General features: G+C 56.2%; 2 protein-coding genes across 2 annotated transcripts; both read left to right on the top strand.

Moving 5' to 3' along the window:
- The first annotated feature begins 57 nt into the window (after positions 1 to 57).
- Positions 58 to 3,254, top strand: ZNF579 (zinc finger protein 579). The gene is made up of 2 exons (XM_027514779.1): positions 58 to 175; positions 1,139 to 3,254. The coding sequence occupies exon 2, from the start codon at positions 1,141 to 1,143 to the stop codon at positions 2,821 to 2,823; it is 1,683 nt and encodes a 560-aa protein (XP_027370580.1). The 5' UTR covers positions 58 to 175; positions 1,139 to 1,140; the 3' UTR covers positions 2,824 to 3,254.
- Positions 3,255 to 14,122: 10,868 nt separating this feature from the next.
- Positions 14,123 to 26,875, top strand: SBK3 (SH3 domain binding kinase family member 3). The gene is made up of 6 exons (XM_027514485.1): positions 14,123 to 14,156; positions 14,435 to 14,550; positions 16,583 to 16,627; positions 21,711 to 21,861; positions 22,333 to 22,535; positions 25,903 to 26,875. The coding sequence occupies exons 1-6, from the start codon at positions 14,123 to 14,125 to the stop codon at positions 26,596 to 26,598; spliced, it is 1,245 nt and encodes a 414-aa protein (XP_027370286.1). The 3' UTR covers positions 26,599 to 26,875.
- The last annotated feature ends 1,113 nt before the right edge of the window (positions 26,876 to 27,988 follow it).

Below are 27,988 nucleotides of genomic sequence, written 5' to 3'. Positions count from 1 at the left end.
GCGCGGACGAGGAGCCGGGTTTCCGGGGGGAAGGCTTAGGCGGCGACACCGAGGCGGCCTCCTCCCCCGCCCCCGCCCCCACCGCGCTCCGGGGCCCTGCCTCCCCGCCACCGCCGTCCGCGCTCGGCCGGCCGCGGGGAAGGAAGAAAGGAGCGGAGAGGCGGAGGGCGCGGAGGTAAGGGCCGGGCGCCGGGCCGAGCCGCGGGCCCAGGGCTCAGAACCCTGCTGGGGAGGCCGCTACCCGCCGCCCCGATTCTGCTGATCACGCCTGCGGGGGGCCGAGGGCTCGGCCCGGTGGGGGGACGGGCCCCCCTCGGGGGCCGGGGGCTCCCCACCCAGCCCCAGTGGCCTTTCCCGAGGGGGCATCCAGGCCCGGGCCCCCAGCCCCCTTCTCTCCCTTGTCTCAGGCGCCCGGCCCCCTCCCCCAGCCCTCTCCACCCCCGGGGACCCCGGAATCCACACCCCCCACCCCAGGTACTCAAGTCTAGATGCGGGTACCCAGCAATTCCTCCCCAGCTCTCGCGCACCCCCAGCCCCCGGAATCCGGGCCCCTGAGCCCCCTCCCAGCCCAGGACTCCCAGCCCTCCTATCCCGGCCTCTCCCAGCCTCTGGCCACCCGGGCACCCACACTCCATTTCCGGGGCCTCCGGACTCTGCCTCCCACCCCCTCCTCTCTGGCACCGGGGACTGTGTCCCGGCCCCTCCCGGCAGGCTCCGGCCGGGTCCCTCCGGAGGAAAAGCGCTTCACCGACTTTGCCCCCGTTTCTTCTGTCTGTCTCCGTCTCGTTCTCTGTCTCCCTGTCTCTCCGAGCTCCATCCTGCTACAGTCCCGCTGGCCTCTGTGCTGGCCCCATCTCTGCCTGCATCTCTTTGTTTTCTCTTCATCTCTGTCTCTGCTGGGTGTCCCCATCTCTCTCCTGCTTTCTGCTTCTCGCCGTCCCATCTTCCTGCTTCTCCAGGTCTCTGCCTCTCACCCCGGCCCCTTTCCTCCGTCTGTCTCTCCCTCTCTTGCCTCGCTAACCCTCTGACCCTCTCAGTCTCTCCATCGCTCTGTCTCTGCATTTCCGCACCGCCCCCCCCCCAACCCCACCCCCAGCCCCCGCAACAATATCTCTGTCTTTTCCCTTTCTCTTTACAGGCATGGATCCGCAGCCCCCTCCACCAGCCCAGGGCAGCCCACCTCACCGGGGCCGGGGCCGTGGCCGGGGCAGAGGCCGTGGGAGAGGCCGAGGCCGTGGCCGGGGGGGCGCCGGAGCCCCCCGGGCGCCCCTGCCCTGCCCCACGTGTGGCCGCCTCTTCCGCTTCCCCTACTACCTCTCCCGGCACCGGCTGAGCCACTCGGGCCTGCGGCCCCACGCCTGCCCCCTGTGCCCCAAGGCCTTCCGCCGGCCGGCCCACCTCTCCCGCCACCTGCGTGGCCACGGGCCGCAGCCCCCGCTGCGCTGCGCCGCCTGCCCTCGCACTTTCCCCGAGCCGGCGCAACTCCGGCGCCACCTGGCCCAGGAGCACGCAGGAGGCGGCGTTGAGCTGGCCATCGACAGGGCAGCCAAGGAGGCAGCCGAGTCCGGCTGGGGCCCGCAGGACAAGGCCGCCGAGCAGCCACCCGGCGCCGGAGCCGAGGAGGAAGACGCAGCGGCTGAGGAGGAGGCAGCGGCGCGGCCCGAGCCGTGGGCCGCGGGGGAGCCAGGCACGCCAGCGGCCGCCACAAGCGCGGGGCCCCGCGAGCTGGAGGGGGCCGAGGCCGAGGCCGGGGCGGCGGAGCTCAGGGCCGAGCTGGCGCTGGCGGCTGGGCGGCAGGAGGAGAAGCAGGTCCTGCTGCAGGCCGACTGGACGCTGCTGTGTCTCCGCTGCCGGGAGGCCTTTGCCACCAAGGGCGAGCTCAAAGCGCACCCGTGCCTGCGCCCCGAGGGCGACCAGGAGGGCGAGGGGGGACCCCCGCCGCGCCCCAAGCGCCACCAGTGCTCCATTTGCCTCAAGGCCTTCGCCAGGCCCTGGTCGCTGTCCCGCCACCGGCTGGTCCACTCCACCGACCGCCCCTTCGTGTGCACGGACTGCGGCCTGGCGTTCCGCTTGGCCTCCTACCTCCGCCAGCACCGCCGCGTCCACGGCGCGCTCAGCCTGCTGGCCCCGCTGCCCGCAGCGGCCAAGAAGGACGACAAGGCGGTGGCAGTGAGCGGCCGGACCTCAGGGAGGGGGCCCGAGGGGGGCGAAGGGGCGGAGGGGGGGCCGGGCGGGCAGAACGGAGGCGAGGCGGCCCCGGCCCGGGCCCCGGCCGGCGAGCCCCGCTTCTGGTGCCCAGAGTGCGGCAAGGGCTTCCGGCGCCGGGCGCACCTGCGGCAGCACGGGGTGACCCACTCGGGCGCGCGGCCCTTCCAGTGCGTGCGCTGCCAGCGGGAGTTCAAGCGGCTGGCCGACCTGGCACGCCACGCGCAGGTGCACGCGGGGGGCCCGGCCCCGCACCCCTGCCCGCATTGCTCGCGCCGCTTCTCCCGCGCCTACAGCCTGCTGCGCCACCAGCGCTGCCACCGTGCCGAGCTGGAGCGGGCCGCTGCTGCGCAGCAGGCGATGCAGGCCCCGGCCTCGCCACCGCGCGCCCCGCCGTCCCCCGCGGGCCAGGAGACCGAGGGGCTCCCGCTGCCCCTCGACCACATCAAGGAAGAGCCGCCATCCCCGGGGTCCCCGTCCCAGTCGCCGGCGGCGGCACCCCCTGTCTTCCTCAGCGCCTCCTGCTTCGACAGCCAAGACCACTCAGCTTTCGAGATGGAGGAAGAGGAGACTGAGAGCAAGGCTCACCTGCGCGGTCTGGGGGGCCTGGCCTCCTGACCCGCACCCACCCCCTTCAGCCCCACCGTGGGAGCCACCCCTGGTTTGCAGCATGGAGGAGGGAAGTGAAAGGAGAGGAGCCTCCTCTGTGAACCCACCCTCCCCTTCCAGCCCTCGACACTAGGGGCGGGGGCTGGACGCCCCTCAGTCCCCATCGCCCACCCCCAGGCCCCTGATGCTGGTTAGAAACTGCTCGCCCCACGTCTGTAGGCAGGATTCTGAGTCGGAGGCGGAGGACATTGGCCAGAGGGATGGACACTGAAGGGGGGACCCCCCCCCCCAGCCTGGCTGCCTCCCCGTTTCACACACTGGACACCATCACCTCTTTGGAACTGCCGAATCCTGGGGTGGGGGGCAGTCCCCAGTGAGCAAAGGTCTGTCCCTGTCCCTTTGTCCGTCTGTGAATAAATGTGAGTTTGTGGAACTGGAAAGAGTGGGGCTGTCTGTACGGGGAAGGCCAGTGGGGTGGGGAAGTTGGGAGCAGGGCGGCGTCCGCCAGGCCCTGAGCCTTGGCTCAGAGTGGAAGAAGGTAGAGCCCCACTTCAGGGGACGTGGGCCCGCGAGCCAAGCAAGACACTCATGAGAAAAGCCAGGGGTGGGAAACAACAAGCTGCCCTCTGCCCAGGGGTCTTTGGGGACCCCTACATGCACTCATTCACCGAATACTGCCTGGGCGCAGCGTGAGGCCCTGGAGACGTGAGAAGAGGAAAGCCACTCTGCGGGGACCCGGGACTGCCACTCAGCACCGGCTGACACGGTGTAGCCGCAGGCCCCAGGCGGTGCTCCCGCTGAAACGGAAAATAATACATTCATGATAAAATAATTAAAACAGAATAAGATTAAACACTCCTCAGTCACACTGTTTCAAGTGCCCAGTATCCCCCTGTGGCCGGTGGCTACCCGGCTGGACAGCACAAATCTAAAACATTCCACATCACCAAACGCTCCACCAGAACCTCGCTGTCCTAGGTAATAAACCAGTCTGCCCCACAACATCAGGTACTGATAAGGGCTTCCAGGAGGACTGCAGGGCGCTGTGCAGACGGAGCCCAAGGGGACGGCAGGGCCTCTGGGGAGATGACCTCTGACCTTCCGACCTTCTGACCTGAATGAAGAACCGGTGGAAAGAGGGAAGAGCAGGGGCAAAGGAGCAGGTGTGTGTGTGTGTGTGTGTGTGTGTGTGTGTGTGTTGGGTGGCTTCTCCCTGTTTAAGAAACCACAAGGAATCATGGGTGGGGTGGGCAGTGTCATTGTGTACACAGCCTCGAGGTCTGCGTGTGTGTGTGTGTGTTTAGCCCATTTGTTTAGGTCCTAGTAGTGGAGAGGGGATGTCTCCAGGCCAGTCCTCCTTAAGCTCCCTCTCTTTCCTCCTACCAACATCCTGCCCCCCCTCCCCCGCCCCGACATGGGTGCCCGTCGACGGCTCTCTCACCCTGTGCAGAGAGTGGCCCTGACTACTTAGGTTATCTCCACACCTGGGAGGCCAGGAGAGGGACGGGTGACATCATCCTTGTTTTCCAGAGCAGCAAACGGAGGCTCGAGGCTCAGGGAGGGTGTCTGCTTCCCTGGTGCGATGAAACACTGGCAGAGAGAGCGGGCAGGAGGGAAGCTGCGAAGATGGGGGCTGAGAGGCAGGCCGGGGAGACGATGACCACTCGGCACTTTGCAGAATTCCCAGATGTAACGAGACGCATTGTAGCCGAGCCCTTGGAACGGTGCCCGGCACGTGGGAAGGTCTCCATTTGTGCTGCATTCACCACACCCCAGGCTGCATGTTGGCGCCAAAGACCAGAGGAACACCTGCCCTCGGGGAGCTCACAGACTGCTGGGGAGGTAATCACATATCGGCAGAATAATGACAGTTTCCAAACAAGCCCCATTCTCCAGTGCACCAGATCCTACCTGAAACTATAACTTCACCTTGGGTGCTGGGGGAAAAGGGGCTGGGGTATGTTTCCTTACAGGCCAGCCACCTCCCTCCCCAGGAACCTTCAGTGGCTCCCTATTACCACACACCAATGGCGGGCCAGACACCGTTTCAGCACAATCTCACAGATGAAACTGCTTGAGGAAGGTGATTACACAGCCCCGTTTATAGAAGAGGCAAACTGAGGGTTCATGCTAAGAAGGCATTTGTCCTGCTTCTGTGATCACTAACATGAACTGAGCCCTTTGGATCAACGTATTACTGTGGGGAATTCCCTGGAGGTCCAGTGGTTAGGACTCTGGACCCCTACTGCCAAGGTCCTGGGTTCAATCCCTGCTCAGGGAACTAAGACCCCCACAAGGTCCATGGCATGACTGAAAAAAAAAATCACTTTGTGGAAAGAGTTGAAGACAGTGGTTGACACCTGGGGGAAAGTTTTTGCTGCTGTTTCTTTCTTATTGATATAGATATGATCTCAGGGGATCATAGTTCCCACAGGGAACATCCTCACCATTTTCCAGAGGAGTTAACACCGCTTGGAGCAGGACTCTCTTGTCCAAAGTCCCATAGGTAGGCAACGGTGGATGCGGGATTCCAATGCAGGCTGGATTGGTTCCACACCCTGAACCCTGCACCAAGCCCATATGACCTTCACAATCAGCTCCCAGCCATATAATCCACCTTTCAAGGCCCCCCCACACACATCCTGGCCTCCAAGCCTCAAGGCACCCCCACTACAGGTGTGCCCACTACCCTCCCCCACCCCACATGCTTACTCATACTTCAAGACACTACATCTGAAGAGAAACATTCCTAGAACAAAATATAGGACATACGGCAAGAAAAGGGCCTTAGAGACACAGTCCACGTCTCCCATTCTACAGATGAGAAAACTAAGGCCCCTGTACATGGGACAGCCCCAGGAAATTGTAAACCAACCAAGCGATTGGTATTATTGTAAAGCAATATTAGGGCTGTTCGTGAATCTTAACTCTGTGTTGATTGCTGTCTTTCCCTGGAGTGAGCATTTTACACAGACGATCTTGTCACACTTGATCATAATAATACAGAGCAGATTTCTTGAGTATTTGCCCTACGTCTCTAAGGAGATTCATGTAAATTAGCTCACAGTCTTCACAATGGCATCATTAGAGAGATACCATTATAGGCTCTGTTTTTTTCTTCTTAAGCATATTTGTTGAGGTGTCACTTACATTCCACAGAATTCACTCATCTTAAGTGTGCTGGTCAATGATTTTTGGTAAATTCACAGGATCATGCAAGTATCACCACAATCCAATTTTAGAACACTTTCATCACTGCTCCCCACCCCACCCCGCTCCAAAGATCTCTTCTGCTCATTAAATGCACTTCCAGCTTCCACCTTTAATCCCAGGCAGACACAAATGTACTTTCTGTCGCTAGAGACCTGTCTTTCCTGGACATTCCACAGACGTGTGTCACACAGCACATGGCCTCTTGTATCTGGTCTCTTTCACTTGATGTCCTCAAGGTCCATCCAGGTTGTAAATTGTATCGGCATGCCATTACTTTCACGGCTGAATAATATTCCATTCCATCCATTCATGGGCCTTTGGGTTGGATCCATTCTTTGGCTCTTACAAATAGTGCTGCTATGCAATGAAGGCACAGACATAGAGAAAGGACTGGTGGACACTGGGGGAAGGAGAGAGTGGGAAGAACTGAGAGAGCAGCACTGAAATATATACATTACCATGTGGAGAATTAGACAGCCTGTGGAACCTTGCTGTGAGACACAGGGAGCTCAAACCCAAAGCTCTGACGATCCAGAGGAGTGGGAGGTGGGAGGGAGCTTCCAGAGGGCAGGGGTGTGTGTGTACCTATGGCTGGTCAGGCTGATGGATGGCAGAGACCAACACAATACTGTAAAGCAACTGTCCTCCAATTAAAAATAAATAACTTTAAAAAACAGTGCTGCTGTGAACACGTGTGTACAAGTCTTCCTGTAGACGTGTGTCTCCGTTTCTCTCGGGCAGATTCCCAGGAGCGGAATTGCGAGGGTGTGTGGGAAGTTTAAGGTGAGCTTTCCAAGAAACTGCCAGACTATTCTCCACCTACAGTCCCACCAGAGAGACACGCAGGCTTCCCAAGGGAGCTCTATTTTCCTGAGAAGGAAACTCTAGTCCAGAGACGTGAACGGACATGCTCAAGGTCTGGTAGGAAGCGGCAGTTCTCGATATGACCCTGAGCACAGTGGTCCCAAAGCCTGTGCTCTTCCCCGCCTCCCACACCACCACTTTCTAGCTCTTTTTCTACTGAGGTAAAACAGAACATAAAATTTACCTTTTTACCCCTTAAGTGTGCAGTTCAGTGGTATTAAGGACATTCATATTGTCATGTAACCATCACCATCTTCAATCTCTGGAACTTTTTCATCATCCCCAACTGAAACTCTGTGCCCATTAAGCAATGATAACTCTCCATTCCCCTCCACCTGGCCCCCAAAAATCACCCTTCCACTTCTTGTCCCTACAAATATGACTATTGTAAGTATGTAAAGAAAACTCTTCTGTCTTTCTTCTCCACTCTACTCTAATGCTACTCATGAAATACTTCATCTCTGATACTCCTAGTCATCAAATGTCTGTGGCATTTGGTCACACATCAAGCAATTCATTATCAAACTTTTGTTGTTTAGTCACTAAATCATGTCTCACTCTTTTGCAACCTCATAGACCGTAGCCCACTGGGATCCTCTGTCCATGGAATTCTCCAGGCAACAATACTGGAATGGGCTGCCAGGGGATCTTCCTGACCCAAGGATTGAACTCGCAACCCCTGTACTGGCAGGCACTGGCAGGTGGATTCTTCACCACTGAGCCACCTGGGCCGTCTAGAATTCAATTCAGTTCTGACACTGTCCACCCAGAGATAACGTCAGATCGCACAGGGTAAGGGCTCAGCCCCACAAGACTGTATCTCCTCTCCCCACCTCCAGAACCAATCCAAGTCTAGGTTGTCACCATGCCAATGCCTGTGATTCATCCTTATCCTGTTCATTCATTTATTCATCCTAAACTCTACGGAGCGTCTTGTGTTTAGAGGTCAAACATCAGCAGATCAGCAAACAACCTCACGCTCCGGTAGGGGATGCATATAAATATACTCAGGACATCAGTTCAAGATAATACTTACTGGGTTTCCCTGGTGGTCCAGTGGTTGAGAATCCGCCTTGCAATACAGGGGACATGGGTCCAATCCCTGGTCTGGGAAGATCCCACATGCTGCAGGGCAGCTAAGCCTGTGCGTCTAGAGCCTGTCTCCACAGTAAAAGAAGCCACCACAATGAGAAGTCCGTGCTCTGCAATGAAGGCCCAGTGCAGCCAAAAAGTAATGAGAAAATGAAATAAACAAAGAAAATGAAATTTAAAAAACAAAGAAACAAAACACTGAACTCCCACTCTGGGCTGGGCACCGTGCTAGCTCACACGCTGTCTAATGAAACAGACACGAGGCCGTTCCCACGAGGGGCTCCTTCCTGGCGGGAGGATACAGACATGAAAACGCAGTGATCAGGGAAGAGACAAAGCATCTTCAGAGGGGATGATGTTGTGGAGTGGGGAGATGCGGGACAAGGTGGGAGTGCAGTGGGAACTCCAGGCTGTCCAAACAGGAGCTGAAGGAGGGGGCCTCGAAGATAACTGGGGACGTGTCCCAGGGGAGGGCAGAGCGGCTGCAGAGGTCCTGAGGTGAGACTGTGACCCGTGTGTCCTGGGAGCAGAGAGGCCAGCCTGAGCGGAGGAAGAGACGGGAGAGGAGATGAGCGAGGGGACGGGACCAGATCCAGCGGCAACTCACAGGAGCCTGCTCTCTGCTCCAGTGAAGTGCAGACAGCGCCTCGCAGGGACTCGTGAAGAGGCTGGCAGGACCTGATCTCCCTTTCCCTTTTAACACTTTATACATCTGTTTATTTAGGCTGTGCCACGTGGGTTGCAGGCTCTCAGTCCCCCAACCAGGGATTGAACCCAGGCCATGGCAGCGAAGGCACAGAATCATAACCACTAGACCACCAGGGACCTCCCCGTCCATCTTTTAAAAAATAAATAGATTTTAATATCTAAAGCTGCCGGGAGCAGGAGCTCACCCATGGCAAAGGTCATGAGGAAGGAGGCTCGGCATACGCAAAGGCGGGATCGAGCCTCAGGAGTCCCCCTGGAAATTCTCGAGCATCTACCCCCAAAACCAGAGTCTGCCTACTTTCTGCTTTGTGCTCTCACCTACACCTCTGACTTTACGGGGGGCTGTCCCCCACTACCTCTCTCTGAAAAAAAGAGTTAATTTACAGCTCCAGTTAATAAAGTTCCTGGGTGTGATAGTGTTTCAACCTAGAAACTCCTTTGGAAGTCCTCTAGCCTGCCTGAATAGGTTTTTCCGGCCACATGTGATTGCTCAGAGCCTCCCAACTGTGAGAGGCATGAGATGTTCTAAACTGTCTAAATACAGATTCCTTTGAGCAGTTAAAAGATTGATTAGAAATTGTATTGGTGAAGGGTTTTTCACTTGTTGGGCCAATGTTTGCTGCTAAGTCTCCATATCCCTTACCTGCTGTGTTCTTGGCAGTGTATTGATTAATATAATTGGTGTAAGTAGTAGCTTTAATGTTTGTAACCTTGGACCTTTGAGTTGGTTCTTTTTCTTGTTGTGGCCCACCGCAACTTTGCCCTATGGGAGTGCAGCTTTGATGCTTTCGGAGGGTGGCGCCTGACTAATCACCTTTAAAGAAAAATAAGTTTTCTGAAGAAAGGGTCTTAAAATGTTAACAGGCCTCCGGGCCAGAAGATGATGCAAATCACCTAAACCTTTGCATATGATAAGTTTGCAGGAAGAAAGCCTGGCTTACTGCTGACTCTACCCCTTCCCCCATTATCCTCTACGCACAACTTAAGGTATAAAAACTACTTTGGAAAATAAAGTGCAGGCCTTGTTCACTGAAGCTTGGTCTCCCCATGTCGTTCTTTCTCTCACCTTCTGGCTGAATTATTCAGCCTCTTTTCTCCACTGAATTTCCTCACTGAGCTATCCTTATTTAACCACTCTTTATATCTTTAATTAATGCTTAATTGATCTATTGTTTCCTGATGATCGCCGAAGCCCTCTCCCCTTCGAAACCCCTGACTCCACCAGGGCTGGACCCCGGCATAAAGCCATTTTAGGTTCACAGAAAACTTGAGGAGAAATACAGACAGTCTCTATCCACCTATCCTTTAAAAATGCATTTCAAAGCAATCTGCAAACATGAGTCCACATCACTGCTAAACACTTCAGCATGTGTATCATACCAACATATCAAATATTTACCTAACTTCCTTGTCCTATTTAAAATTTAAATTCATTGAAAAGCATGCAGGTTATGTTGCTGCTGCTGCTAAGTTGCTTCAGTCGTGTCTGACTCTGTGTGGCCCCATAGATGGCAGCCCACCAGGCTCCTCTGTTCCTGGGATTCTCCAGGCAAGAACACTGGAGTGGGTTGCCATTTCCTTCTCCAGCAGGTTATGTTACCATCCAATAAACCTTGAGAGCTTACAGAAACACCTAAGTAGCACAGATTCTTCTTAAATAACTTCTTCCTTCTGGAATCATTTTTTTTTTTTTTGAATCATTTTAAATGTACAGAGAAGTTGCTATGATGGTACTGAGGTTGGGTACCCCTGACCCAGGTTTCCCAAATATCATCATGTCCTTACCATCCAAAACCAAGACGCCAATATCAGCAGGTTTCTATCAACCAAATGCGAGCCCTTCCTCAGATTTCGCTTGTTTTCCCTATTGTCTTTCTGTCCCAGGACCCCCGCCCTCCGCCTCACCCCCAGGACACCGTGCGGCCTTCCGTCCTGCCCCCTGAGCCTCCACTGGTCTGTGTGCACTCCTGAGGCTGCCTGGGTCTTGCACGACCCTGGCCGTCCAGAGCGATTCCTGGACGATAGGCCACGCCCACGCGCCCCGTGGCTCCTGGACGCAGGTACCCCCTGACGTCACTGAGTATGCTCCCCTCACCTGGAGGTTTGCATGCTGCGGAGTGACCCCCACCCCAACCGCTACTCTGTTAACAGACCGCTGAGCGCAGCTCCCCGCCCCTCGCGGAAGGAAGGGGGAGAAAGCTCCGCCTTCTGGAGGGGGCTGTATCCAGATACGTTTGGGGGGAGAATTCTTCTGTCCCTTCTGTTTATTTATGTATTCAGTCATTTATTTGAACCCGAATGGATTCACAGCTGTTTCTTTTATACTTTGAGCGACAAACACCACGTTATCTCATATAAATAGTCTACATTACCGTCCAATGCCACCTTATGAATCCCATAGAAACTCACCTGTGTTTGATTGCCATGTGTTGTCAAGGGAAAGAAGCACAGGGAACTCGGTGTCTTGTAGTAACCTATAAGGGAAAAGAATCTGAGAGTATGTGTGTGTGCAAGCGTGTGTGTCTCTGTGTGTGTGTAACTGGGGCTTCCCCAGGAAGAGTCTGAAACTGTATGTGTGTGTATGTGTCTGTGTGTGTATGTAACTGGGGCTTCCCCAGAAAAAGAATCTGAAAGAGTGAGTGTGTGTGTGTTTGTGTGTGTAACTGGGCTTCCCCAGTGGCTCAGTGGTGAAGAATCTGCCTGTCAGCTCAGGAAACGCAGGTTCGATGCCTGGTTGGGAAAGATCCCCTGGAGAAGCGAATGGCAACCCACTCCAGTATTCTTGCCTGGAGAATCCCATGGACAGAGGAGCCTGGTGGGCTACAGCCCATGGGGTTGCAAAGAGTCGAATGCAACTGAGCATGCACACACTTGTGTGTAACTGTGTAACTGTGAAGCAGTTTGCTGTGTATCTGAAACTAACACAACACTGGAGATCAAGTACACTTCAATAAAAAAATCAAAACCAGAGAGAGAACCAGTGCTGAACGGGAAGCAAGGGCTTCTGGCCAGCATGTGACGAGAGACGAGACTTCAGCCTGCTGATCAAGGAGGGCTTTTGAGGAGAGGTAACGGGAGACTTGGGCTTCCCTGGTGGTTCAGTGGCTCAGTGATAAAGGACCTGCCTGCCAATGCAGGAGACCCAGATTTGATCCCTGGGTCGGGAAGATCCCCAAGAGGAGGGCATGGCATCCCACTCCAGTTTTCTTGCCTGGAAAACCCCATGGACAGAGGAGCCTAGCAGACTACAGTCCAAGGGGTCCCAAAGAATTGGACTTGACTGAGCAACTGAACAATGATTGGGGATTTGTCCCAGACAGGCTGAGGAGCTGAGCCAGGGAGGGGTTCTGAGGCCCACAGGGTCGGCCACCTGCCCGGAGCTCACCCGCCTCTCCCGGGCACCAGCCCCACGGCAGCTTCAGCCCTCTGCTCTCAGCAGCCCTGGAGGGCAGTTTGGAATTCAGCTGCCAAGGCCAAGTCCCCAGCCTCCTGTGGCCTCTTATCTCGCCACGCCCGGCCCTGTGCCTGGCACCGACCCGCGCTCTGCAAATACTCCCCGCCACTCACCCGGCCGCCCGAGCCCCCGCTGCCCTCCTCCGCCCTCCTCCCAAAGCAGCTCTTTCACCTCCAGGAGGGAGGGGGCACTGGTGGGTCCTGGCGGGAAGCCAGGGACGTGACCCAGCTGGGGTGGCCGGGAGAGAGCTGAGCGGCCTCCAGACTTCTAATAATGGGATAATCAGCACGCTACTACTTGTTATCTGGCCTGTTTGCTGGCGTCAGGCACTTCACACGCCTTTTCTGGTTTCATCTCCACAACAACTCGCTGGTTACCAGCACAGACCATGCTGCCTGGCCTTGTGGCCAGGGACGGGCCAGCCTCTTGGCCTGGAATGACCCTTCCCCCTCCCCCCAGGAGGCCCACCCTGTACCCCAGCTCTCTAGGGAGAATTGTTAGATGACCCCCAAGATCCCTGGTCCCTGGGTGACCACACACCTCTTCCTAATTATTCAATCAGATGTGGATGTCGGTGCTGCTGTGAAGGAACATTGAAGCTGGAATTAAGGTTCCAAATCTCAGATAAGAATTGGCTCTTTGGTGGATTTGGCCTTATCAGGTGACCTCCCAGTAGGAAGTGTACCTTCATTGGCCTGGTCCCAGCAGGTGACCTCCCAATAGGAATTGGCTCTTTGATGGGCCTGGTCCATCAGGTGACCTCCCAGTAGGAAGGTCTCTTCAGTGGGCCTGGCCTCATCAGGCGACCTCCATTGCAACCTCTGGAAAAGGAGACTCAAAACAGGAGGGGTGTTCAAAAGCAAGGAGATTCTCCATTGTTACCTTTGAAGGTAGAGGGGATCCCACAACGAGAAGGTGTATCTCTGTGTCTCCCACTCAATTTTGTTTTAAACCCAAAACTGCTCTTAAAAATAAGTTTACTTTAAAAAAGAAATTAAAAAGAACCCCACAAACCAAGAAGGATGCTGATAGTTCTTCCACAATAATGACTGAACATCATTCTGTTACATACAGGACAGGGGGTGTTAAAATGACATGGGTCCAATACCTCAGGTCGCTGGGGCTTCTGGTTAGAATGCGTGATTCACTGGGACAGGAATTGTTTTTATCTCTTTATTGAGATACAGTTCCTAGACCCTACAATGCGTCCATTTAAAGTGTACAACTCAGGGGATTTGGTGTCATCACAGACTTGTGTGACCATCACCACAATCAATTTCAGAATACTTCCATCACCCCAAAAAGAAACACTGTAAAAGAAGACAAAATAATAATAATTAAAAAATAAAACAGAAAGAAAAAGAATAAAAGAAACACGATAGCCCTTAGGCATCCTCCTCATTGACCCATCTCCTGGGCAACCATTTCGTCCCCTCTCCATCTCTGATATTTGTCTCTGATGGTGGGGGTTGCACACTCTGCTCTGATGTGTCCCTAAAACCTGCAGTCCTGCTGGCTACATCCAGCAGGCAGGTGCTCCGCAGTTGAATGTAACTTGGTAAAGCAACCACCTGCCAATGCAGGAGACACAAGAGATGTGGGTGGCTTTGATCCCTGGGTCAGGAAGATCCCCTGGAGGAGGGCATGACTACACACTCCAGTGTTCTTGCCCAGAGAATTCCATGGACAGAGGAGCCTGGCGGGCTACAGTCCATGGGATCGCAAAGAGGTGGACATGAGTGAAGTGACTTAGCACACACGCACTCGATCTGTTTTTGAGTTCCAGTCACAACTGCTCTGTCTCAGAGCCTTGTCTCTCCCTCACCCACTGTCCAGCAGGACCTTTCAGAGTCACCTCCGTTAGAGCAGGAAATACACTGCTTCACAGTTGCCTGTGTCCTTGTCCAGGGCACCCTCCGGACTCCTCGGGCCAGGGATGGAATCTACCTGGTCCTCTTGGCTCATTAGGCCCCGGGGATGTGGGTGTTGCCTTTGAATGGAAACCAAAGCAGTCAGCATCCTCGACACACACGTGTCCCCAGCCTGCAGCCCAGCAGAGAGGCCCCGGGGGTGAGGCACGGAGCCCACCTGTCCCTGAGTGAGTCCTGACTTCGCAGCTGACCCCCAGCGGGACGCCGGGCAGGAGATTTAATCTCTGCGAGTCTCCCTTTCCTCAACTATAAAACGGAGCTAATAATAGGACCTACCTCTTCCCCATGGCTGCGAGGATTAGCACAGGGGCTGGTAATACACAGAGCTCCGTAAATACTGGCTATAATTATCGCTAAGCATGCGGGATTTATGAAGCCGTGACACACGCCCTTTGCTGGTCCATCCAGCGGCCGCCTCGCCCCGCACACGTTTCCGGAGGAGAGGGAGCGAGATGCAGAGCGCCTCCGGGGACTGTGAGTCCTTCCCCGTGACTGGGGTGTTGGGTGAAGCTGGGTGGGGCGGCAGATAAGACGGGGCCAGTGCCAGCCCCGAGAGGGCTCTGAGGCCAGCCTGGGGACCGTGGTCTCTTTCCCCGAGGGCAACAAGGAGCCAGCGGGTCGTCCTGAGAGGCTGAGGGACAAAGGTTATCTCTGAGCGTTAGGAGGATGGCTTTGGGGGTGACAAGGGGCGGGGGGAGACTGGAGGCCTGCAGGAGGTGGAGGCAGCAGGGTGGCCCACATGGGAGACGAAGCGGCCATGACCTTGGCCTTCAGCCCAGTTCGCGTGGAGACTGCCATGATTCTGAGCCCACCGCCTCTAGACTTCTAGAGAGATCTGGGAGGGTCTGCAGAACCGCTTTCGTCTGCCAGCCATGTGCTTCCATTTTTACAGACGCAAAAGAGACAAGCGGAACGTAATTGTGAAATGGTTTCGTTCACCCCATACGGTGTATTTTTTTTCCTTACTCACGGTAGTGATGCTTTATAGCCCGGCATGAAGAAATGAAAGTGTTAGTTGCCCAGGTTGTGTCTGATTCTTTGTGACCCCATGGACTGTAGCTCCCCCCAGGCTCCTCTGTCCGTGGGGATTTCCCCAGGCAAGAATTCTGGAGTGGGTTTCCATTCCCTTCCCCTGGGGGGATCTTCCCCACACAAGGATCGAACCCAGGTCTCTGGCATTGCAGGCAGATTCTTTACCACTGGGTCACCAGGGAAGCCCCCTATAGCGGCATAGTGAACCCTGGATAACTGATCCTGAACTAGTGCAGGGTGGGAGGGGAAATACAGGGTTAGGCTCCTGATAGACTTTGATCACGCTCTGTTGTTGCTATTAATTGATTTATACATAATCTTGTTTTATGTGTGTTTCCACTTAAAGGCACCTTGTCTAATGCACACTGTTGACTCACTGACATTGAACTCAGAGCCAACAGTGCTCTCACGCCCAGAGGAAGCTTATCTATCGTTTCCTCCATAAGGCATGTCCCAGCTCTCTTAGGCTTTTGAGACAGCATTGGGCTTTATGTTTGGGCCTGAGTAGCGGGTGTTTGAAGCAGTAAAATCACCAACAAAAAGCCCAATACTGCGAAAAAAGAAAAAAAAGATGGTCCTTTACTGCGATGCAAGCTTGTTCCCCCTCAGCTGGGAACACGTGTCAGAGAGGAGAGGTGTTGGCCGCTCTGCGCATGCGCCAGGGGCCACAGCGGCATCTCAGTGGATAGGCGAACTGGCAGATACAGGAATCCGCCCAACGATGAGCTCGACTGTATATCCAAAACATTATCATGTCATCATGTAATTAATAGAAATGTCACCCACAGATAGCTTACATGCTCTTTTTCGTGCTAAGTCTTTGAAAGCCGGGGTCTGTTTTGTATTCACAGCGCATCTCAATTTGGCCTGGCCACGTTTCAAGTGCCCAAGAGCCCCACACGGCTGGTGGCTGGTGTATCAGTGCAAGTCCCTGCAGCTTTCTTCAGACTCTCCAAGGGCCCCGTGAACTCAAAAATAAAAATTGGAAAAGCAACATCAGATACGGCCATCTTGGAGAGAGCTGTGTGGAAATACCTAAGAATTTAGCTGCGCGTTCTTCTTTCCACCCAGAAATTCCACTTTGAGGCCAGTGCACCATGAAGTGTACTACTTCACACCAGACAACCCATATAAAAATGTCCTTTGCACCCCTGCCTGTAAGAGCACCATAGGAGAGAAAAAGAAAAGGTCTGTGCTCAGAAGAATGCATCTGTAAAGCACAGCATGTCCACACACTAGATTCTTCAACACCTTTGCAAAGAAAGGAACCTGAGGTCCCTCTAACAACACGGAAGAAACGCAGAAACAGGGTTGAGCGGGTGAGGACAAAAGCAGCCTACCAAAGGTCAGGGACCTGATACTATTTATACAACATTAAAAAACATGCAAGGCAATCCTCTAGGGCAGTCACGGATTCATACATATGTAGCAAAAGTATCTTTTTTAACATGAAGAATAACAAACGTCTCCTTAGGGACGGTGGTTACTTCTGGGACGGAAGGGGAGGATTTGGAGAAAGGTAAGTACACAGAGGATTCCAATTATGTTTGAAAAGTTGTATTTCTTCAGCTGCACGCTTGTGGGCAGGGAGGCACTAGTTATGCTTATTCGGGATATTTTGGGCGTGTGTGCCTGAGACATTCTTTTGCACAAGGAACCACAGCAAAGTTTTGTGCTGCTACATGACCTGGTCAGACAGACAGTGAGGGGGCATGTGTGGCTTTGAAAAATACTAGAACTAGGATCACAGGTCGATGGTGAGGGTTCTGTGAAACTCCTGGATGGGGGATAAAGCCCCCAGAACCGTATCTGGCCTGTTGTAACTGTCATCAGTGTGTCTGTTGCCGGAAATCATATGGATAAGCAATTGCTCTATTCTAGGTCCTACGTCTCAGACAAGGCAATGGCACCCCACTCCAGTACTGTTGCCCGGAAAATCCCATGGACGGAGGAGCCTGGTAGGCTGCAGTCCATGGGGTTGCTAGGAGTCGGACACGACTGAGCGACTTCACTTTCACTTTCCACTTTCATGCATTGGAGAAGGAAATGGCAACCCACTCCAGTGTTCTTGCCTGGAGAATCCCAGGGACAGGGGGGCCTGGTGGGCTGCCGTCTATGGGGTCGCACAGAGTCGGACACGACTGAAGTGACTTAGCAGCAGCAGCAGTAGCAGCAGGTCCTACGTCTAGTGTCTTCGTCCATTATTTTATTTAACAGTGTTTATTCAGTGTATGTGCTGAAACTGAAGCTCCAGTATTTTGGTCACCTGATGTGAAGAGCCAACTTATTGGAAAAGACCCCGATGCTGGGAAAGATTGAAGGTGGGAGGAGAAGGGGCCGACAGAGGATGAGATGGTTGGATGGCATCACCGACTCGATGGACATGAGTTTGAGCAAGCTCCAGGAGATGGTGAAGGACAGGGAAGCGTGCTGCAGTCCACGGAGTCACAAAGAGTCAGGCGTGACTAAGTGACTGAACAACAACAACAACAAAAATCCAGTGTATGTAGAAATAAAGCCACCCACCCCGTGGGTGTGACTGAGACAGACGTGAGTGCCATGAACACAGGAGGGCAGGCGGGGAGCCCAGTCCTCATGATGCACCATGATAACCGCCAACAGTTAAGGTTTCCCAATTAAAGTCTTACTCTTTACAGATGAAACACACTGATTTAATGGTAGGGCTTTTCTTTCTTTTTATCTCTTTTTTTTTTCTTTTGGCCCAAGGATGGTGGGGAGTTGCAGGGTTGGGGGGTGGGCAGGTAAGCTATCAACTGCTCAGCCTTTGAAGTACAATTTTTTTTTGTTTGTGGCTTGTGGGATCTTAGTTCCCCAACCAGGGATCGAACCTGGACCCTTGGTGGTGAAAGCGCAGAGTCCTAACCACCAAGGGACTGCCAAGGAATTCCTTTTTCCTTTCTTTCTTTTTTATTTTGAAGTGTAAGTTAATTATTTATGTCTTTGCTATGTTAAGTGGCTTCAGTTGTGTCCGACTCTTTGCAACCCCATGGACTGTAGCCCGCCAGGCTCCTCTGTCCGTGGAATTCTCCAGGCAAGAATACTGGAGTTTTTATGTAATCTTTATTTGGAAAAAGATATCAAGTATATAAATAACATATAAATAAATGCTGGATATAATGTATATGATAGTACATACTGCATGTGTGTGTTAAGTTGCTCAGTCGTGTCTGACTGTCTGTGACCCCATGGACTGTAGCGCACCAGGCTCCTCTGTCCACAGGGACTCTCCAGACAAGAATACTGGGGTGGGTTGCCATTCCCTTCTCCAGACATGGTGTATATAATATCAGATCATGTATATTGCATTTATTATTGTGTTAGATACAATCAACATACACCATAAATGTATGCTACAAATGTTAGATGTTTCTTTAACAGTACACTCTGAGTAGGACCAGCAATCGCTCCCGTTTCTTAAGGAGGAAACGGAGGCAGGGAGGCAGCTGGACACTTGGCCGGGGGTCAGAGGCAGGAGGAGGTCACCAGCAGAGCGCCTGGGCTAGAGAGCAGAGGCCACGGGAAGGGGAGGGGAGGCCCAGAGCCCAGCTTTACCCAGGGGTGTGTGCACCCAGGGGCCAGGGCCGGAGCACCCCGTCCCCCGGCACACCTGCCTCTCCAGGTCACTCCGGGTGACCCCATGGGACAGTGTTACTAAATGGGGAGGTGCAAAGCTCTGCGGATCATCGGTGAGCCTCTGGTGGAGGGGGGGCAGGTACTGGGGAGGGCGGAGGCCTGCAGCGGCCCCTCTGACCCTCACCCCAAGGGCCCAGGTGGCCAGCTCTGCAGCTTGATCTCTCAGCTCCCGCCCAGCAGCTGGCCTGCAGGCACCCGCTCTCCCACAGCCCTCCCCACACACTCACAGCCGCCCCAGGCCCCCAGGGCAGGGGCTCAGCTCCAGCCTGCATGGTTGGGGGGTGGGGCAGAAGATAGCCTGGAGTCTCCAGAAACTCGGGGACCCTAGCACTACCTGTCGCCACCTGCCGGCCCCTGCCTCAGTTTCCCCATCTGTAAATTGGAAGCCATCATTTTATTCAGCAAAAACATGTAAGGAGGACTTCCTTAAGTCTTGAACAGAAAGCAAAAAAAGAGCCAGGGAGGGCCTGACACCAGATCAGCACTGAATGAAAAGTCTCCAATGCATTATTTAATTTTAGTTTTTGAATCAGTAATACGCTGTGTTGCTGTTGTTCAGTGGCTCAGTCGTGTCCGACTCTTTGCGGCCCCCTGGACTGTAGCACACCAGGCTTCCCTGTGAGTCACTGTCTCCCAGAGTTTGCCCAAACTCATGTCCGTTGAGTCAGTGATGCTCTGAGGGAAACCGAAATACTAGGAAAGGCAGGGTGTTGCCGTTTCCCCAGGGCTGTGTCCACACTGACTACCGACCCCATAAAGCAGCCACAGGAGGCGTGTTTGGGGAAACGGGGGGCCGCGGAAGGCAGACTGGGTGTCAGTTCATTGTAAAGAATTACCGTTTGTGATTGAAAAAAGTTTTGCCATTGAGCTGGAAATTTTCCTTCCTTTGATGGGAGACGGAAACCTGAGGCACAGTTTGTGATGTCTGAAGCCTACTGAATCGCTTTTAGCTTTTTATGAGGGAAAATTTCCAGCAGAACCAAAACTAAAGAGTAAAGGCACATTCTTGTTCTCAGCAACACATGGGCAGCTGTGTCCCGATCCCAGCCCTCACTGGAGTCCTGATTTTCCAACACAGGAGTATTTGAAATCAAACACCAGACGGTGCCTTATTTTGCCCTAGAAGACTTCCGTGGGCTGCAATTTACTTTCAAACACACCATTGCCCCAACAGAAAAGAGAGAGAGCCAGTAGGGCCAAAAAAAGGGAACATGCATGAAATCTGGTCAGTGGACCGCCGGGTGCGGCCTTTCCTTACTCTGATCTGTGCTCACAACTTTCCACAAGCCCCGGAAAGTCCAAGACCAAAGGCGGCTCCGTCTGCCGCCAGCTCCCCTAACCCTGAGCCCTGCGCAGGCTCCCGGAGTGGACACGCGAGCCGGCGTCCGGGGACCCTTCCAAAAGCCGCGTCTTTTATTAATAGCAGGTTGTAGTAGGAGTGGAAAGCAACCAGGCTGAGTCACACAGGCCTGGCCCAGCCAGCCCATACCGCCTCCCCTCTGACCTGCTCGCCGCTCAGAACCTCAGTTTCCCACTCTGGAAACTGGGGCTAAGTCCCCGCCATTCTGGGGGTGCCGAGGAGGACCCAGTGTAAAGGCCCAAGCCGGGAGCTGGGCGCAGAGCCTTGCTGTGTCCAGGACGGAAGCCTGCCCCCCACCAGGGGCTCCATCAGGGGCTGAGAGCTCCTGGGCCTGAGCAAGGAGGGGCCGGGGGCCTAAGTCCAGGGCTGAGGGCGACTGTGGGGGCTCTTCCATGAAGGGGCTCTGGGAGTGGGCTCCCGGCCTCTGGAGGCCACGGGGGAGGCTAGATGCACATAGCCCAGGGCCCGTGTCCCAGGTAAAGGGCACAAAGCACCCGTCTCCCCTTTGCCTGCTGCCCTCCGGCCCAGCCCTTGGGGTTCAGGCTATGTTTTGTCCCCTCTGTCCTGGGAGCAGAGCCCAGAGTCCAGGCTGGTCTAAGTTTGGACGGGGGAGGAAGGGGGGCCGCGGGCGGGGAGGTGTGGGGGGACGGGATGTCTCTGAGCTGTCCCGGCCGGAAAAAGGGAGGGACAAAGGCAGAGACAAAGACGGCAGGGAGACAGACGGGAGGGCGCCCAGGGCAGGGGACAGACGGGGCCTCCCAAGACGGACGGACAGGCAGCCACAGTGGGGAGAGCCTAGGGACAAGAGTGGGGGGCTAGGGACCAACAGACGGGCAGGGAGACCCCAAGACCTCGGGCGCTCAGACTCGGGCTGGACCGAGCCAGGGAGGTGCAAGGAGAGGGGGCGGCTGCGCAGGGCAGGCTGCCAGCCCAGACGCAGTGGGGACACGGAAGTGGGCCTCGCAGACCAACCCCCCAGCCGTGGCTCCGCTCAGGGCTGCAGCGGGGCTTGGTGGGCGGGTGGCTTTTCGGGGAGCCCAGACCAGGCGTGCTGGCCTGACCCTGAGATGGAGCTCAGGGACCCCAAGAAGCAGGAAGATGGGGACCCGGAGGTGAGAGGCAGGAGATAACGGAGAGAGGAGGAATGGGCCGGGCTGAGGGGCAGACATGGAGAGACACACAGAGACAACAGGAGAGCAGGGAGACAGAGACATCCAAGACCCAGGGAACCCGAGGAGACGTAGCAAGACTGGGGCCCCGGGAGACACGTCCCCAGATAGAGGGGCAGGACACAGGAAGAGAGGAGGATGGAGAGAGAGGCGGGCGGGGCAGGGGGCATGGGCTGGGGAGGAGGCGGCCCCAAGTGGGGCTGGGGGCTTCTGGGGGGAGCCCCAGATGACCGTGGGCAGGGCCACTGAGACAATCACCCGTGACCCAGCCAAGGCCCGAAAACAGGTGGCCTGAGGCGGGGTGAGTCACTGTGACTCACCCTCCTCGCTGGGGACAGTGACCCCGGGCCCCCGGGCCCCCCGGCTCGGCCCGATGCCCTGACTGACCCCCCACCCCCCGTCCCGTCCCTCTCCTGCAGGAGGACACAGCCACAGCCCTGCAGAGGCTCGTGGACCTGACGGCCTCCAGGGTGACTCCCGTGCGGAGTCTGCGAGCCCACTACCGCCTCATCCGGAGGCTCGGCTCCGGCTCCTACGGCCACGTGCTGCTTGCCCGGCCTCGCCAAGGGGGTGAGTGTGGCCACCGAAGGGCAGACCCCAGGATGGCCCCCTCTTAGGGAACTCATGCCCACCGCAACAGGGAGCATCCCTTCAGGGAGCTGACCAGGACTCCTCCCGATGGGGCCCTCAGAACGTCAAGAGCTCTGTGATCGCCCAAGGAACCGGAGCTCTAGCCCAGAGAGTGGGAGAGGCTTGCCTGAGGTTACACAGCGAGGCAGGATCACGACTAGGATTGCTAGTCCAGTTGCCACGTCCCTCAGTTCACGCGAGAGGAAACGGAGGTCCAGAGAGGGTCAGGCAGTGGTGCAGGGTCACACAGCAATCTGAGACAGAGCAGAGAGAGTCCCCAGGGAAGGGGGCCTCTAACCAACCCCCCACAGATGGAGACAGGAGAGGCACGCAGAGGTCAAGCACCGTGCCCCGCCCCAGGTTGGATGCTCAGGGCACCCTGACTTGCCCTCTGCCCCCGCCCCCTGGCAGGTCGGGCCGTGGCTCTGAAGCTCCTCCCTCGGGCCTCAGTCTTCAGAACCACCTTCCTGAGAGAGTTCTGTGTGGGCCGCTGTGTGTCGTCACATCCAGGCCTGCTCCAGACGCTGGCGGGACCGCTGGAGACCCCGCGACACTTCGCCTTCGCCCAGGAGTACGCACCCTGTGGGGACCTCAGCGGGATGCTGCAGGAACGGGTGAGGCGGGCAGGCGGGGGGCTTGTCCAGGTCTGATGTCGGCCCTCCCCTGGGCCTGTCCCCCACCCTGACTCCCAGAGGGAGCTCCCCACTAAGCCCCCAAGGGCGTTGGCGCAGCCGTGGACTGTAGCCTGCCAGGCTCCTTGTTCTTGCCTGCGGGGTTTCCCAGGCAAGAACACAGAAGTGAGTGGCCATGCCCTCCTCCAGGCAACCTCCTTCTTTCTCTTTCTCAGCGCAGTTCCATGACTAACCCCAGCCCTAATCCATCCAACCATCTGAACACAAGCTAGCCTGGACGACAGGTTGGGATTGAGGTAGAGGACAGATCAGGTCTGATGAGAGGGTGGGCACAGAGGGAGAGATAGGATTTTAATGGCAGTGGGACTGGGAAAGAGTGAGGGTGGAGTTGGATGAGCTGAGCTTCAAGTTGATGACAGGCCAACTGTGAGTGTGGAGAAGACCATGTGTGCAGCTGCAGAGATGGCTGAGGATGTGTCTGTGTATACAGGGAGTTGGAGAGGGACTGTAATGGAGTTCTCTCTAGAAAGACCAGGTCTGGACTGAATCCATGACCTTCTAGGGGTACTTGAATGTGAGGTTAAGGTGGGGTCATCTTTAGGGATAGCTTCCCCGGTGGCTCAGAGAGTAAACATCTGCCTGCAATGCAGGAGACCTGGGTTCGATCCCTGGGTCAGGAAGATCCCCTGGAGAAGGGAACGGCAACCCACTCCAGTATTGTTAACCTGGAGAATCTCATGGATAGAGGAGACTGGTGGGCTACATTCCATGGGATCACAAAGAGTAGGATGTGACTAACTGACTTTCACTTTCACTTTCATCTTTAGGAATAAACTTTGGATTTCAGATAAGTTTGGGGATAAAGAGGAGGAAAAAAGGAAGCAAGGGAGATAAGGAGGGAAATAGTGGGATGATGGAAGAAAGGCTGGAGGGACAGATGGCTGGGTGGCTGGGTGGGTGGATGGGTAGATGGGTGGGTGGATGGGTGGATGGGTAGATGGCTGGTTGGGTGGGTGGATGGGTGGATGGATGGATGGGTGGATGAGTGGATGGATAGGTGGGTGGATGGATGGATAGGTGGATGAGTGGATGGATGGATGGGTGGATGAGTGGATGGATGGATGGGTGGATGAGTGGATGGGTGGATGGGTGGCTAGATGGATGGATGGGTGGATGGATGATGGATGGATGGATAGATGATGGATGGGTGGATGAGTGGATGGATGGATGGGTGGATGAGTGGATGGATGGATGAGTGGCTAGATGGATGGGTGGATGAGTGGATGGATGGATGGGTGGCTAGATGGATGGATGGGTGGATGGATGATGGATGGATGGATAGATGGATGGATGGGTGGATGAGTGGATGGGTGGGTGGGTGGCTAGGTGGATGGATGGGTGGATGAGTGGATGGATGGATGGATGGCTAGATGAATGGATGGGTGGATGAGTGGATGGGTGGATGGGTGGGTGGGTGGATGGATGGGTAGATGGATGGATGGATGGGTGGATGGATGGATAGGTGGATGAGTGGATGGATGGATGGGTGGATGAGTGGATGGGTGGGTGGGTGGATGGATGGGTAGATGGATGGATGGATGGGTGGATGGATGGGTAGATGGATGGATGGATGGGTGGATGGATGGATAGGTGGATGAATGGATGAATGGATGGGTGAATGAGTGGATGGGTGGATGGGTGAGTGGATGGATGGATGGGTGGGTGGATGGGTGGATGGATGGGTAGATGGATGGATGGATGGGTGGATGGATGGATAGGTGGATGAATGGATGAATGGATGGATGGATGAGTGGATGGATGGATGGGTGGATGAGTGGATGGATGGATGGGTGGGTGGATGGGTGGATGGGTGGGTGGATGGATGGGTGGGTGGGTGGGTGGGTGGATGGGTGTATGGATGGATGAATGGGTGGGTGGATGGGTGGGTGGATGGATGGATGGATGGATGGATGGGTGGATGAGTGGGTTGATGGCTGGTTGGGTGGATGGATGGATGGGTGGGTGGATGGATGGATGGGTGGGTGGATGGGTGGAGGAATGGATGGGTGGGTAGATGGATGGGTGGGTAGATGAGTGGATGGATGGATGGGGCGGTGGATGGCTGGATGGCTGGTTGGGTGGATGGCTGGATGGCTGGTTGGGTGGATGGGTGGATGGGTGGGTGGTGGGTGGGTAGATGGATGGGTGGGTAGATGAGTGGATGGATGGATGGGGCGGTGGATGGCTGGATGGCTGGTTGGGTGGATGGCTGGATGGCTGGTTGGGTGGATGGGTGGATGGGTGGGTGGATGGATGGATGGGTGGGTGGATGGGTGGGTGGATGGGTGGAGGGATGGATGGGTGGGTAGATGGATGGGTGAGTAGATGAGTGGATGGATGGATGGGGGGGTGGATGGATGGATGGATGGGTGGGTAGATGGGTGGGTGGATGGTTGGGTGGGTGGATGGATGGGTGGGTGGGTGGATGGATGGATGGGTGGGTGGGTGGGTGGATGGATGGGTGGATGGGTGGGTGGATAGGTGAGTGGATGGATGATGGATGGATGGATAGATGAGTGGGTGGGTGGATGGGTGGATAGTTGGTTGGGTGGTGGATAGATGGATGGATGGGTGGGTTGCAGGGTGGACTGACAAATGAGTGGATGGATGGATGAAAGAAAGGAAAGATGGATGAATAGATGGGTGGATGAGTGGGTCGATGGATGGATGGATTGAAGGATGGAGGAATATATGGATGGATATCAGATACTAAATAACTGGACAAATTATTGAACAGCTGACTAGCTGGTGGAATGGATACTGACTGGAACCCTGTTGTGTAGACTGTTGGATAGATGACAGGTTGGGGTTAGGATGGATGGGTTGCTGTCTCACTGCCTGGCTAGCTGGATGGACAGATCTATCAATCAATTAATAAAGTAAATGCTGGGACTTTCGAACTAGGTCTGAGTTGGAGATGGGACCTCAATTAGTACAGGACTAAGATTAGTTAAGTTCATTAGTTAAGTGTGAGATTTAGGGTTTCATTGGAGATCTTTGTGGTCTGTGGAGAGAAGATAAGAAATGTAAGGAGTGGTTGTTAGTGTCAGGACAAAGTTCGATGGAAGTTACAGAGCTTCTGGTGAGATGCGGGGTCCTGGTGAGGAAAACATTTGAGGGCAGGTCTACAGGGAGAGCTGGTGGTTGAGGATGAGGGGGAGAAGGTGTTGGGAGATGTGTCAGAGACACTCCTGGTAGCCAGTAGTCCTGGCATTCAGATTCCTGAACCCCAGGAAGCAGCAAAGAGGAGGAACGGAGGGTGACCTTTGCCCTCTGCCTTTGACCCCAGGGCCTCCCAGAGTTGCTGCTGAAGCGTGTGGTGGCCCAGCTCGCAGGAGCCCTGGACTTCCTCCATGGCCGGGGGTTGGTGCACGCAGACGTGAAGCCCGACAACGTGCTGGTCTTCGACCCTGTGTGCAGTCGCGTGGCCCTGGGGGACCTGGGTCTGACCCGGCCCGAGGGCAGCCCCACCCCGGCGCCCCCAGGGCCCCTGCCCTCCGCACCCCCCGAGCTCTGCGTCCTGCTGCCCCCCGACACCCTGCCCCTGCGGCCCGCCCTGGACTCCTGGGGGCTCGGCGTGCTTCTCTTCTGCGCAGCCACCGCCTGCTTCCCCTGGGACGTGGCGCTGGCCCCTGACCCCGAGTTCGAGGTCTTTGCGGGGTGGATGACCGCCAGGCCCCAGCCGCCCCGGCCGCCACCCCCCTGGGACCAGTTTGCGCCCCCGGCTCTGGCCCTGTTCCAGGGGCTCCTGGATCTGGATCCTGAGACCAGGAGCCCCCCGCTGGTCGTCCTGGACTTCCTGGGAGATGACTGGGGGTTAAACGGGAACAAAGACAGAGCTGGGGGCTTGGGGAGCATGTCCAGCGAGGGCGGGGAGGAGGAGGAGGAGGAGGAGGAGGAGGGCGGAGCAAGCCTAGAAGAGTGGTCAGAGGAGGAGGACGGTGACAGCGGGGGGAGGACAGGCACAGATGCGGGAGAGCCCTGACCAGGTGACCGGGACAGGTGGCTGGAGCCCGGGCCAGAGGCCCCGCCCCCAGAGGCCCTGTCCCCAGCCACCACGGCCACCTGCGCGGAGAGACCGCTGCGCCCTGGGAGAACCGAGAGCGCCCTGCGCCTTTCACAACCGAAGGCTGAGCTCAGACGCACGACTCCCCTCCCAGCTGACGACCCGGGGGTCTGGAGCCCCCGGCCCCTCCTCCCTCAGACCCGGGGGTCCAGGCCCCACCCCTCCCCCCTCAGAGCCGGGGGTCCTGGCCCCCAGCCCCGCCTCCCCCCTCAGGTCCGGGGGTCCAGGCCCCCAGCCCCGCCTCCCCCCTCAGCCCCGGGGGTCTAGGCCCCACGCCTCCCGCCTCAGACCCGCCCCTCCCCTCTCAGACCCGGGGGTCCAAGCCCCCAGCCCCTGCCCCCTCAGACCCGGGGGTCCAGGCCCCCAGCCTCTCCTCCTCAGACCCAGGGGTCCAGGCCCCCAGCCTCTCCTCCTCAGACCCGGGGGTGCAGGCCCCCAGCCCCTCCCCCCCTCAAGGACCCTCCCTCACCCTTCTGTCCTGTCTTCCTGAAAGGAAGTGCCATGTCTCCCGCATATGCGTTTCTGCCCCGTGGGGATGTGTTCCGTGTCTGTGGACCTCTGAGCAGTCACTCCTCTCCTCTAAGATCTTAGTGGACGCCCGCTGACCACGGCTTTCCAGATTCAATACCGTGGAACCCTCACCTGCCATCTCGTCCACTTTCCTGGGCCCTGGGTGACATTATAGGAGTCACTCACCATTTCTGGACCTAAATCGACACACATGCACACACAGGCACACATGCACACATGTCCACAGATGCACAAATGCACACACGTGCACACGTGTGCATGCACCCACAAATACCTGCACACATGTGGGCACGTGAGCACATAATGCACACACATGCACACACACATACACACTCTTTCTCCTGCCTACAGACGTTTGCACGCCCAGCATTCTCCTCCGAGAATGCCTCCTTTCCAACTCCAGGCCTCCAGGAAGCAGAGCCCCCTGGGGGCTGCTCCCGCTAGTTTGGAGCCCGTATCACAGTGACCTGTGCCCCCCACTTCACATCTCCCCTCTCAGGCCGTCCGGATGCACCTGGTCCTTCTCACCTGTGCCTCCTTTCGGGCTCTCCTCCTGTCCAGAGAGTCTCCTGGGCCAGCTCCCTGAGAGCATGCAGTCCCGTCCACACCAAGGGCCACAACTGGTCTGCAGGGACCTCTGCCAGACCCCATGCGCCCCCTGCAGCCCAGCACACAGACCCGCAGGGCAGGGGCTGCATGGACCCAAGGCAGCATCCCCTGCACCCAGCACAGTCACGGCTGCTGGAAGCCTGACCCGCAGGCTTCCACATACAAGGGC

Source organism: Bos indicus x Bos taurus, chromosome 18, assembly GCF_003369695.1.
Source record: "Bos indicus x Bos taurus breed Angus x Brahman F1 hybrid chromosome 18, Bos_hybrid_MaternalHap_v2.0, whole genome shotgun sequence".
NCBI lineage: Eukaryota > Metazoa > Chordata > Mammalia > Artiodactyla > Bovidae > Bos > Bos indicus x Bos taurus.
Note: the sequence above shows the minus strand (reverse complement) of the source record. Positions and strands in the feature narration are given on the sequence as shown.

What these genes read in the sequence shown, in the direction of transcription:
- ZNF579 (XM_027514779.1), top strand. Translation starts at nt 1,141, where the DNA reads ATGGATCCGCAGCCCCCTCCACCAGCCCAGGGCAGCCCACCTCACCGG.
- SBK3 (XM_027514485.1), top strand. Translation starts at nt 14,123, where the DNA reads ATGTGGGTGTTGCCTTTGAATGGAAACCAAAGCA. An exon ending in AGGGGAGGATTTGGAGAAAG is followed by an intron (nt 16,628 to 21,710) that starts GTAAGTACACAG and finishes CCTCTCCTGCAG; the next exon opens with GAGGACACAGCCACAGCCCT. An exon ending in TGCCCGGCCTCGCCAAGGGG is followed by an intron (nt 21,862 to 22,332) that starts GTGAGTGTGGCC and finishes GCCCCCTGGCAG; the next exon opens with GTCGGGCCGTGGCTCTGAAG.